This window comes from Pseudoliparis swirei, chromosome 23 (genome assembly GCF_029220125.1).
Source record: "Pseudoliparis swirei isolate HS2019 ecotype Mariana Trench chromosome 23, NWPU_hadal_v1, whole genome shotgun sequence".
In the NCBI taxonomy this organism is placed as follows: domain Eukaryota; kingdom Metazoa; phylum Chordata; class Actinopteri; order Perciformes; family Liparidae; genus Pseudoliparis; species Pseudoliparis swirei.
In genome coordinates, this window is record NC_079410.1 from 24472138 (window position 1) to 24485260 (window position 13123).

A 13123-nucleotide genomic window follows, 5' to 3' on the forward strand; every position below is an offset into this window, starting at 1 on the left:
GACTTATCAGGTTTATTATGTCCACGCTGGCCACATTCCAGCCTCAACCCGACACTGAAGTGATATTTTCAGGAAAATGATCTGATCGCTGTCTGCCATCTTTCTAATGACCTGCTCTGAGTACAGACGCACACTTGTTCCTGCACCCAATCACAATGGTGTCTACGGGCAGACCTCTCTTATCTCTGCTATTATATTGCAGTTAAAAAAAAAAATCGGCCAAGAACATCATGCCGGCAATTTCCGCAGTGAGAAAAACAGGAAGGGCCCAAGAACAAAAAGCAGCTGACCTATATTATCTGCCCCGCGTTCCTTCCCTCTCGAGTGCTGGCTCACCGAGGGCGCGGCCTCACCTGCCTCTGTTTGTTTTCACGGTGCCTAACGGGGAGCATGCCGATTGGCCGTTCTGTTGAATCCACGCCGGCGCCTTTCATCTTCCCGTCTCCTTCTTGCGTGCCTCGGCCGTCCAGCCCTTCAGGTGCTGGGCGCTCATCTGAATGCCCATCCGCAGCTTGAGTTTCAGAATTGATGCTTCACAATGACATCACATCCCTCTTTCCTATATTCTTCCCTCTGGGGCTGTTAGTTGGAAATAGAAATCAAAGTGACTTTTTATGGCTTTCAAAATGCAATTAATTTAAGTGCCATTTGCCTGTAGCTACCCGAGGCCTTGTGTCTCCTGTCAGGCTGCGCTTGTGCACGATTCAAGGCTGAATTTGAATAGCCACCAATGGAATGTGACCTTTATTCAAAAGCCCTCCACAGGCTTCACTCTCGGTTCCAGACACCGTCCCTGTGACAGGAGGACAAGAGTGTGAGGAATGAAAGGGAAAGGCAGGAAAAGACGAACACACTGCTTCCTTTTCTTTCCTTTAAAGGCGTCGGGGAGATTCTGAACTGAATCATCTGAGAACTGGTTCCACTACCCCTTACTGGTCACGGGACTGTGCACCAGAAGTGACTTTCCCAAAGCCCCAAATCATGCCCACTTCACGCAACCATTGGCCAGAGGTTCTCTCCCTTGACTCATGACTTAGTGAGCACAACCTGCTGTTGTGATCCCCATCTCCTCACCTCTCCTGGAATGCCTGCAGATGGCCGGATGTCATTCCAACCAGTTTGTTACCTTCGCATTGAAAATGCGGAAGGTTATGTTTTGATCGCCGTTTATTTATTTATTTATTTGTATGCGTGTTACTCGCATAACTCAAACAGTATTAAACCGAATCGCATGAAATTTGGTGGGATGATTGGTTATTATCCGGGGACCATTTGATTAGATTTTGGGATCGATCGGGTCAAAGGTCAAGGTCAAGGTCATGAAAAGGTCAACATCTTCTTTTTACCATAGCGCTGTCAATTTATATCCAATTGGCAACTAATGCCAAAATGTTCATAATTCATTGCCCGATGTTGTGATATGCGAAGGTATGCGCTCTACTGAGTGCCCGTTCTAGTTTTCAATATGTTTTGAACAATTCCACGACAGGCTCATGTCATAGAATAGAATAGAATAGAATATACACTTTTATTTATCCCCAAGGGGAAATTAGTTCTCTGCATTTAACCCATCCTTAGTTATTAAGGAGCAGTGGGCTGCGGTGATGCGCCCGGGAAGCAACTGGGGGTTCAGTGCCTTGCTCAAGGACACTTCGACTTGCAACTAATGGGGAGAGCGGGGATCGAACCCACAACCCTGCGGTTGCAGGACGGCCCTCTTACCCCACTGAGCTAAAGCCGCCCCCTCACGTGTGCCTCCCTTTGTCTCTCAGGTGTAGCGCCCAGAGAAAGCGGGGACAACGACAACAACGGGAAGTCCTCCAGCATCATCGGCTCCGAGGTGGCCATCTTCGTGGGCATCGCTTCGGGCAGCGTCATCTTCATCATCATCATCATCATGCTGGTCCTGCTGCTGCTCAAGTACCGCCGGCGGCACCGCAAGCACTCGCCGCAGCACGCGGCGACGCTGTCTCTGAGCACGCTGGCCACGCCCAAGCGGAGCGGAGGAGGCGGGAACAATAATGGCTCGGAGCCCAGCGACATCATCATCCCGCTCAGGACTGCTGACAGCGTCTTCTGCCCACACTACGAGAAAGTCAGCGGCGACTACGGCCACCCGGTCTACATCGTTCAGGAGATGCCGCCTCAGAGCCCGGCCAACATTTATTACAAGGTCTGAGCTGGAACTTTTCAAAGCAAAAGGCCAACTGGAACAATCCCGGGCAGAGCGAGTTTTTAGTTTCGGCTGGCGCCGATGGCACACCCGCTATCACTCTCGCTCTCTCTCTCTTTGTCGGCTCCGCCTCCTCGTCCCTGATGTTCTGTCACTACTTTTTTTCCTTTCTCAAAGCTTTGCTGATACCTTGTCCCTCTGGTTTGGTCCCAGTCGGTGTGGACGGGATGTCGGAGGGCCGGAGGCTACCGCCGCTCTCTGGAAATAGACCATCCCCTCTTCCCCCGAAGGGGCTCCCCGTTTGGTTTTTGAGGGAACTGAGTGTTGTGGGACCAGAGAGGCAGGCGGATGCACAGCGTGCTGGGTTTTCGTTGTCTCGGATGGGACGGACGGAGGGATGTATGAACGTGAAGGAATGTGTGGCTTCACCAGAAGAGAGACTACTGCTTGGAAAAAGAGAGGGAAAGAGACAAAGAACGAGGGAGGAGGAGATGTAAAGGAGAATATGGGCTGACCGTGAACTCACAAAATGGCTGCCCTCCCTTGATGCCCACTAGCCAGAGAGACTCTGTGGATCCACCAGTCGGACGAGGAGGGCGGAGCGAGATCCCGTCCTCTCTGGGACGTTCCTGACTCCCGGAGATCACCATTCACCCTGCCACCACGCTCACCTCACACACACACACACACACACACACACACGGCCTCACCAGTCAATAACAACTGTTTGGGTTGAAGTGTGGACTGCACCATTCCTCCCAGATGTGTTTTCAGCAAACCACTTCTCTCAGAGGATCTTTGAAGGTCTTCAGGAAGGCGAGTAGTGTCTCTGCTGTCGACTCCGATCTGGTGCTCATATCCCGATGCAGTTCAAATCGAGGTTTTCTTTTCCTTCAGTGACAAGATGAGTTCCAGTTTGTGACGTTCAAACACAAGTTACCCAACCGCGGCTCGGAGTAGCGAGAGCGTGAGCAAGGATTGGAGCCCTCTCGCCAACCAATAGGGTGTCAGGTGTGCCCCAGGGGCTCCTGGGAAGAGTGGAGGACGTTCATAAACATAGAGCAGCACTTTTAACCCCTTACTGGTGCCTCCACTCTTCACAGCAGTCGGAGAGAGACACAGTGAGAGCTCGAGACGGGAGAGCAGCCGCATCCCTTCAGATGGAGTCGTGAGGCCTCAACTCCTCCACACCTGGGCTTTTCACACGGAAGTGTTCCGGGCAATAAGAAATCCAATTCGCCTTTCTGCCATGTTTCGCATCAGGGGAAGAAGAGGCCCGAGATCTAGCTGAGACGGCTCTAGGTACTGTAACGTTTACCCCGGGGTCCAATGATGATTAAGGGGGCCCTCAGGGGCCGGTGCTCTCCTATTCTTGTTTAGAAAAAGCACAGGGACATCTTCTGACATTGTCACTGTTTCCTAATCTCCATTAGCATTTCCATATTATGAGTATTTGATTTACTTCTCTCTCTTTAAATTTTTTTTTTTTACATAATAGATGTACATTCAAATAAAAAGGACATTACAAAGATGAAAAATGAAATAAAAAGTGGAATCTATTTATGATAAACACATAGAGCACAGGTGTTGTCAGGCCGTATGGAGGGGAAGAAGAAGAAGAAGTAATGTTAATATATTATGGTAGAAGTGCACATTATGCAATTTAGGTTTTGGATTATTTTATATCTCCCATATGTCATGAGCTCACAAGGGCCTGGGAAAGAGGACCAGGGGAGGCGGCCCGGGCCCGGCCCCGAGGGGACCCGTCTGTCCCAGAATAGCTCACATCGGTGTACACAAGGCAGAGTAGCTCCCACACTCACTCAGTGTAGCATCTCCCAAAGGATCATTCTCATGAACTCCCAGTGCCCGCCTCTCCTCATACACACCTTTCATGTTCTCTTGTGCATGTGTGTACGTGTGTGTGTTTGTGTGTGTGTGCGCACGTGTTGAGCAAGTCTATATTTCAGTGACTTCAAATCCATTAATATCTTTGGCTTAGGATCATCATCATGACGTAAGCTGTCCCTAGAGTACGTGTCAGCCCATCATCATCATTCGTTCATGAAGAACATCAAAATGTCACCGAAAAGCCAAGCCTTGTATGATCTGAGGTTTGTGCCTCTAAGAGGCTACAAATTCTGCAAATATGCAATTCTTATTTATTTTTTTAATCGATTCTGAGAAAAAGAAAACAAACACCTATGGAAAGTGTTCTTAACCACTGAAAGATATAACAACAAACAAATGACACAAAACTAGCAACGTACGTCATACAAGCCTGCTGTTAGTTTTTCTCTCCTGCATTATTTCTAGTATTATTTTAACCTTTTCTGTTTTAACTATGTGCCGTAGTTCAAAGGTAAACTGTGAAAAATGAAAGAGCATATAGATCACACCTGAACAGGTATTTGAGAAAAGATTCAAAGAAGACACACACACACACACACAACAAAGAAATGGCTGTTTAGTTGCTCTGTCTGCGGCAGAATATGACAATCTTATTCGTTTATTTGAATCTGACGTCCTTTTCTTAGCCCGACTAACGCTCTCCCAGCATTGGCCGGTCTGATGGACCTCTTGTGAAATGTTGTAGCGATGCTGTGAGAGTCTTGGCCCGAAGGCTCGGAGAAGCGCCTCAGGCTACTGTAAAATGCCTTGCTCGTATGGTCAGCCCTTGGTCACTTGACTCAGTAATTTTGCACCGTACTTCTGTAGGTAAGAAACTGTAAATACATTAATGTTTGTATTGTATATGGATCCTGGGTTGTTACAATAGCCTTATTCACCTTTTTAGGAAAGTAAATGGAGAAAAAAAGTACAGGTAAATAGCTTATGTAAATATTGACCAGAACCCAATAAAAACATTTTTTTATAAACTCTTAAAGTAAGATGTTTTGTATAAAATTTGAATTTTTTGCTATGTATTTTAGCTAGCGCTCGATGGAAAGCCAGTGTCCTCCCCACTCCCTCCCCTTTTGCACTGTTTCCATGGTAATTTGGTTTTTAAAAAATGAGAGAAAAGTTGCCAAACCGACTGCTGCATATTTGTGCCATAAGTGTGTACCATAAATATTTATTGAATTAGTTTCTTTTTCTTTCTCTTTTGTTCCGTTTATGATTTAACTTCAGTCCAGTTTGTTAGTAACACAGTATTATATTTGCATTATTTGTTGGTCTCCCCTGGTTTTCTTTAGTCACGTCATGGTTCTCCTTTTCCTCGCAGTGGGAGGCGGCCACGTTGTGAAAAAATGGTTTAAACATTCAACAATTTAAAACAAGTTCAACATGAGGATAAATGACACACATTCCACCAGTCTGTTACAAACTGAAAATGCTTTTCAATAAAATGTTTTTCCTATGGACTGCCTGTGTTGCTGTGTTGCTTTCATCCCGCATGAATAAATAATGTCTATTTTGTATTGTTTCACATAACTTGACAGTAAAAGAGTAGAAATGTCATTTTCATTTCATTATTTATCTTCGAATATCACTCCAGAGAACACCCTGCATGCCTCAAGGTGTGTTGACACCAAAAGCGAAACTATTTTTCACGTCGCCCAAAACGCGTGAGTTTACTCGCTCGACCGTTCACCGTGTTCAAGCCATGAGCGTCGGGGCTTATCTCCGTGTCTCGTCTCCGTAGAGACCGTTATCATCTCCTTCATCCACCAGAATAACTAACCACTAGTTCTGCTTTACAGGACTGTCTCAGAAAATTAGAATATTGTGATAAAGTTCTTTATTTTCTGTAATGCAATTAACAAAAATATCATGCATTCTGATTCATTACAAATCATTTTATTCTTTTAATATTGCTGATTATGGCTTACAGCTTAAGAAAACTCTAAAATCCTATCTCATAAAATGTTAATATTTCCTCAGACCAAGTAAAAAAAAAGATTTATAACAGCTGAGTGTTTGTCAAGGCTCAGGAAACCCTTGCAGGTGTTTCGAGTTAATTAGACAATTCAAGTGATTTGTTTAATACCCTACTAGTATACTTTTTCATGATATTCTAATATTTAGAGATAGGATATTTGAGTTTTCTTAAGCTGTAAGCCATAATCAGCAATATTAAAAGAATAAAAGGCTTGCAATATTTCAGTTGATTTGTAATGAATCCAGAATGCATGACATTTTTGTTTTTTTAATTGCATTACAGAAAATAAAGAACTTCATCACAATATTCTAATTTTCTGAGACAGTCCTGTATATTTGCCGTGGACATCCCACACACTAACACCCTCGTGTTTGGGTTCGCCTGTACGTTGACATTTGGTCGCGCGAAAAAATAGTTTAGCTTTTGGTGTGAACGCACCTTCAATCTCCATGTCGCCATGTTGCCTTTTACATCTTCTATCGTATCCAGGAAAATATAGCACATAGTCAAAGATAGACAGACACACACTTATTATTGCATGTATTATCTGCTGCTATGACAAGCTCCTCTGGTTGCAGTCTTCAGTATTCCCTCAATATTATGTTGGGACTAGGTCCCACACTGATGTCGGGTGATAAGGTCCCACACATAGTCTAAGGTTGAAGCTCTTCACCAGAAGCTGGGACAACCCATATCTTTATGGAGCTGGCTTTGTGGTCCTCGAACTTTTACTAAATGAATAGTATGCTGCATCAATTTAATACTTTAGTTTAGTAAAGTTGGGGTTTTGTGAACTTCAATGACCTTAACTGTTGTCACGTCCGCTACACTTCCCCCTTCCATTTAATTTCCTGCAGGTAAATACGATGTCTTAATGTCTTTCGAACTTCATGCCCCGGGTGTGTGAACGGGTTTTGCTCCCGGAGTCACGTGACTTCAGCCCTCAGTAAATCCCTGAGCTTTTGGATTCACACGGGACACACACACCAGTCCCCTGAGCACTAGTCCACCTCCCCTGCTCCCCTCCACCATGAGTGGACGTCCTGCTCTAAATACTGTCAGTTGCTCTGACCATCTAATGATGACATGGTTTACACGGGAGTTAGTTCAAAGCTGTGCGGAACGTACGGAAAGTCATTGGAATGCCCCTTTAAGATTTTTCTGAATTGAAACTAAGCGGCAAAAGCGAAACCACATCAGTGATGGTCCCCCTCTGAAACAGAACAGCACAGGGCTGTCACTTAGCCGATGAGTCAGACAATTTATCCAGAAACTAGGCTGTAGAACCGGCCACACCGCCACTGAGTCACAAGGACAAGTTGCCAAAATCCAGCCGGGCAGAGACACAGCCAGAGCAGGCCAGACATCCGCTTTGAGTAGTAGGGCCAGTGAGCCAATGAGCCAGTGAGCCAATGAGCCAGTGAGCCAATGAGCCAGTGAGCCAATGAGCCAGTGAGCCAATGAGCTAGTGAGCCAGTGAGCCAATGAGCCAGTGAGCTAATGAGCCAATGAGCCAGTGAGCTAATGAGTCAGTGAGCCAGTGAGACAATGAGCCAATGAGCCAATGAGCCAGTGAGCTAATGAGCTAATGAGCCAATGAGCCAGTGAGCCAGTGAGCCAGTGAGCCAATGAGCCAGTGAGCCAGTGAGCTAATGAGCCAATGAGCCAGTGAGCTAATGAGCCAGTGAACCAATGAGCTAATGAGCCAATGAGCCAATGAGCCAGTGAGCCAATGAGCCAGTGAGCCAGTGAGCCAGTGAGCCAATGAGCCAATGAGCCAATGAGCCAGTGAGCTAATGAGCTAATGAGCCAGTGAGCCAATGAGCCAGTGAGCCAATGAGCCAATGAGCCAGTGAACCAATGAGCCAATGAGCCAGTGAACCAATGAGCCAATGAGCTAATGAGCTAATGAGCTTATGAGCCAGTGAGCTAATGAGCTAATGAGCCAGTGAGCCAGTGAGCTAATGAGCCAATGAGCCAGTGAGCCAGTGAGCTAATGAGCCAGTGAGCCAGTGAGCTAATGAGCCAGTGAGCCAGTGAGCTAATGAGCCAATGAGCCAGTGAGCCAGTGAGCTAATGAGCCAGTGAGCCAGTGAGCTAATGAGCCAATGAGCCAGTGAGCTAATGAGCTAATGAGCCAGTGAGCCAGTGAGCTAATGAGCCAGTGAGCCAGTGAGCCAATGAGCCAGTGAGCCAATGAGCCAGTGAGCCAATGAGCCAATGAGCCAGTGAACCAATGAGCCAATGAGCTAATGAGCTAATGAGCTAATGAGCTTATGAGCCAGTGAGCTAATGAGCTAATGAGCCAGTGAGCCAGTGAGCTAATGAGCCAATGAGCCAGTGAGCCAGTGAGCTAATGAGCCAGTGAGCCAGTGAGCTAATGAGCCAGTGAGCCAGTGAGCTAATGAGCCAATGAGCCAGTGAGCCAATGAGCCAATGAGCCAGTGAACCAATGAGCCAATGAGCTAATGAGCTAATGAGCTAATGAGCTTATGAGCCAGTGAGCTAATGAGCTAATGAGCCAGTGAGCCAGTGAGCCAATGAGCCAATGAGCCAGTGAGCCAGTGAGCTAATGAGCCAGTGAGCCAGTGAGCTAATGAGCCAGTGAGCCAGTGAGCTAATGAGCCAATGAGCCAGTGAGCCAATGAGCCAATGAGCCAGTGAACCAATGAGCCAATGAGCTAATGAGCTAATGAGCTTATGAGCCAGTGAACCAATGAGCCAATGAGCTAATGAGCTAATGAGCTAATGAGCCAGTGAGCTAATGAGCTTATGAGCCAGTGAGCTAATGAGCCAGTGAACCAATGAGCCAATGAGCTAATGAGCCAGTGAGCCAATGAGCTAATGAGCCAGTGAGCCAGTGAGCTAATGAGCCAATGAGCCAGTGAGCCAGTGAGCTAATGAGCCAGTGAGCCAGTGAGCTAATGAGCCAATGAGCCAGTGAGCTAATGAGCTAATGAGCCAGTGAGCCAGTGAGCTAATGAGCCAGTGAGCCAGTGAGCCAATGAGCCAGTGAGCCAATGAGCCAGTGAGCCAATGAGCCAATGAGCCAGTGAACCAATGAGCCAATGAGCTAATGAGCTAATGAGCTAATGAGCTTATGAGCCAGTGAGCTAATGAGCTAATGAGCCAGTGAGCCAGTGAGCTAATGAGCCAATGAGCCAGTGAGCCAGTGAGCTAATGAGCCAGTGAGCCAGTGAGCTAATGAGCCAGTGAGCCAGTGAGCTAATGAGCCAATGAGCCAGTGAGCCAATGAGCCAATGAGCCAGTGAACCAATGAGCCAATGAGCTAATGAGCTAATGAGCTAATGAGCTTATGAGCCAGTGAGCTAATGAGCTAATGAGCCAGTGAGCCAGTGAGCCAATGAGCCAATGAGCCAGTGAGCCAGTGAGCTAATGAGCCAGTGAGCCAGTGAGCTAATGAGCCAGTGAGCCAGTGAGCTAATGAGCCAATGAGCCAGTGAGCCAATGAGCCAATGAGCCAGTGAACCAATGAGCCAATGAGCTAATGAGCTAATGAGCTTATGAGCCAGTGAGCTAATGAGCTAATGAGCCAGTGAGCCAGTGAGCTAATGAGCCAATGAGCCAGTGAGCCAGTGAGCTAATGAGCCAGTGAGCCAGTGAGCTAATGAGCCAATGAGCCAGTGAGCTAATGAGCCAATGAGCCAGTGAGCCAGTGAGCCAATGAGCCAGTGAACCAATGAGCCAATGAGCTAATGAGCTAATGAGCTAATGAGCTAATGAGCTTATGAGCCAGTGAGCTAATGAGCTAATGAGCCAATGAGCCAATGAGCCGGCCTCCACAGCAGCTCTTCCAGCCACCGTCACTGTGCAGCCAGACGTCTCCAGCAGGTCACATCCAGTCATCCAGCTGGCCAGTCGTCTTCCCCCAGTCTCGATCAGGGCTTTATTTCAGCCTCGACACAAGGTCAGAGGTCATGTCCACGATTCTATGGATGAGTGAACTGAGGCTGATGTCTGATGACTCCTCATACGGACCAGTTAGTTTCTGGCCTTAAATTGTAGGGAGACATTTTGAGAAACACTGAAATGCATTTAAATATCTGCATAATAAATATGAAGCTCCAGGTTAGCGGAGCTCCTGATGATACACCCACATTATGACCTGTTGGTTTTATTCATAGACATTTTGTACGTATTAACTAGCTGCTTATGCTAATCTAAGCTAACTGGTTGCTGGCTAAAGTTTCACATGTTAGGCCTCCTCCTGGCAAGACATCAGAAGAGTATTCTCCATACTTATTCCTGTAAGCCGTATGTGGTTTAGTCCACACCTGCATTGTATTGTGGGATTACTGCATTGTCTGCCTGTTATTTTGGTATTTTCACATTCAGCACATCCAAACTATGAGGCCATAACTGCAGAACGCTCTCTTGTTAGTCCCGAGAGGCGCATTACAGCCAAAACCTGCAGTTAAAAATTCTTAATGGAGCACAAAACCGCAGAGTTGGAAAGCACTCCCCATCTTGTTCCTTCTTTTTTCATTATTATCTAATACACCGCTCTATTCTTTGCCACAGCACCCGTATTAAAAATGTTAAAGCCTCTGGCTATATATTCATCACCTCTAACCACATTGTCTTCACAGCCCTGTGCTGCAGCTGGAAATGAAAATATCTCCAGAGCACTGCATCTCACTTCTTCTCTGTTCATCAGGGAGAAAAACTGCCTGAGAAGCTTGGAGGGAAAAAAAGAGCAGAACAAAATTGAGAAAACAAATTGCGAAGCTCCCGTTGCCCTCTTACGGCGGTGCGTCGTTTCCTCACGTCTCGCTCACACACTTTGATGAGAAAGAGGAAAAGTAGGAGTTGGGGGGGAGGGGGACGACTTGATGTGATGTTTCTCCCATTTAAAGTTTCCGTTTTTATCTCCCTCACTTTCATGCCTCGGACGGCGGAGTGCTGTTGAGAGGTGACGAGGCGTCGCAGGTGTTTAATGTTTTTTTTTCTTCTCATTTTGAGGAGAGCTGAAGGGTTCGTCATCGGAGAGCGGTCAGCTGTTCAGGCCCCCGAACCTCTCGCCGCAGGCCCATCATTTAGCACTAAGCAGAACTCGAGGGCCAGAGTCTTCATGCCCAGAGACTCCTGTGTCGATGTTGATTGTGTTCAGGGCGACGCCCGCCGGGACTTGGGTTGGAGTTCTTGAGTCGGATGAGAGGAGGTTGCTTTGAATTCAGACTCCACACATCCTGTTTGTAGGGCGAGAAACAACTTCTGAGAACTCTTCTTCATAATAAATAATAATAATCATTTATTTTATATAGCGCTTCTCAAGACACTCGAAGTCGCTTTACAGTTCAGAGTCCAGTAGTCATACACACACAGTCATACCGGTGGTGGTAAGCTACATCAGTAGCCACAGCTGCCCTGGGGCAGACTGACGGAAGCGTGGCAGCCAATCAGCGCCTACGGCCCCTCCCCCACCACCAACACTCATTCACATCCATACGAACCGGGGTGAGGCTGCGGTGCATGTTTTTATGATGGTGGGGGAAACCGGAGTACCCGGAGGAAACCCACGCAGGCACGAGGAGAACATGCAAACTCCACACAGAAAGGACCTGGAATGACCGGGAGGACCGGGATTCGAACCCAGGGCCTTCTTGCTGTGAGGCGACAGTGCTAACCACTGAGCCACCGTGCTGCCCAGCATGACTTCCAATTCAATTCAATTCAGTTTATTTGTAGAGCCCATTTACACAAATTAGAAATTTGTCTCAGAGTGCTTTACAATCTGTACACATAGACATCCCTGACCTTTGACCTCACATTGGATCAGGAACAACTCCCAATCAACCCTTCAGGGGGAAAAAGGTAAGACCCCTTGAGGAGAGAACAGAGGAGGATCCCTCTCCAGGATGGACAGGTGTAATAGATGTCATGTGACCAGAAGGAATCATTACAAACACATTAAAACACAGGAACAACACAATGAATATGAGTGGATGAAGAGTTGGTAGTCTGCATATTCCACCATCCAGACCTCCAGGATCCATCAGGCAGGTGGAGGTAGAGAGGAGGAGTCATGTTCTAGATACGATGCAGTCATGTTGATCACTGAAGAAATTCAAGAGAGATGTTTTATTTGTCACATACACACACAGGGTGTGCAGTGAAATGAAAGTGGCAATGCTCAGCAGGAATGTGCAAGGGCAACAAGTACACACTATTTACAAATAAAAAACAACACAATATTTACAGTAAGTGTGTGTGTGTGTGTGTGCCTAAGAGGGGCAGTTGTGTGGGTCTATGTGGGGGTCCTGGTGAGGTCGGAGTTCACAGTCCTGATGGCCTGAGGAAAGAAACTCCGTCTCAGTCTCTCTGTTCTTGCAGCGTGACTACGGAGGCGCCTGCCTGACCGCAGCAGCTGAAACAGTCTGTTGTTGGGGTGGTGAGGATCCTTCATGATCCTGCCGGCTCTGGTTCTGCACCTCCTGGTGTACAAGTCCTGCAGGGTGGGGAGTGTAGTTCCAATAGTGCGTTCAGCCGAACGCACTACTCTCTGCAGAGCCTTCCTGTCCTGAGCGGAGCAGTTGCCAAACCAGGCTGTGATGCTTCCTGTCAGGACGCTCTCTACAGCTCCAGAGTAGAAGGACTGAAGGATCCTCTGGGAAACTTTAAATTTCCTCAGCTGCCTGAGGTGGTAGAGGCGCTGCCTTGCCTTTCTCACCAGAGTGTCTGTGTTTGTTGACCATGTCAGATCCTCTGTGATTTGAGATGTTCCTCATGGGCTGATCCACACAGATTAGCAAACATTGCATAACATTGGGTCAGGACCCAAAAGCACGACTCCAAAGTTCAGGGCAATCAAAAGGGTTTATAAAAAAACAGAAAATCACAGCTATGCTGGAAAAAGACTCAAAGTACAAAACAAAATCACAACTATGCTTGAAAAGTAATCCAGGACAAAAGACTACAGACAAGAGACAAGACGATCTGACACAAGACACAGGTAGACACAGGCTTAAAATACATGATGAAATGAGGAACAGGTGGACACAATCAGGGGTGGAGCAGACAATCACACTAACGAGGAAGCACCGGGG

General features: G+C 47.0%; 1 protein-coding gene across 1 annotated transcript in view; it reads left to right on the plus strand.

Annotated features, from left to right (window-relative positions):
* The window catches only part of LOC130189281 (ephrin-B2a-like), a 32764-nt gene extending 27225 nt beyond the window's left edge, over positions 1-5539 (plus strand). Inside the window, exon 6 of the mRNA XM_056408061.1 lies at positions 1786-5539. Within this exon, the coding sequence (XP_056264036.1) occupies positions 1786-2179 (394 nt within the window). The 3' untranslated portion in view covers positions 2180-5539. The remainder of the gene's footprint in view (positions 1-1785) is intronic.
* The last annotated feature ends 7584 nt before the right edge of the window (positions 5540-13123 follow it).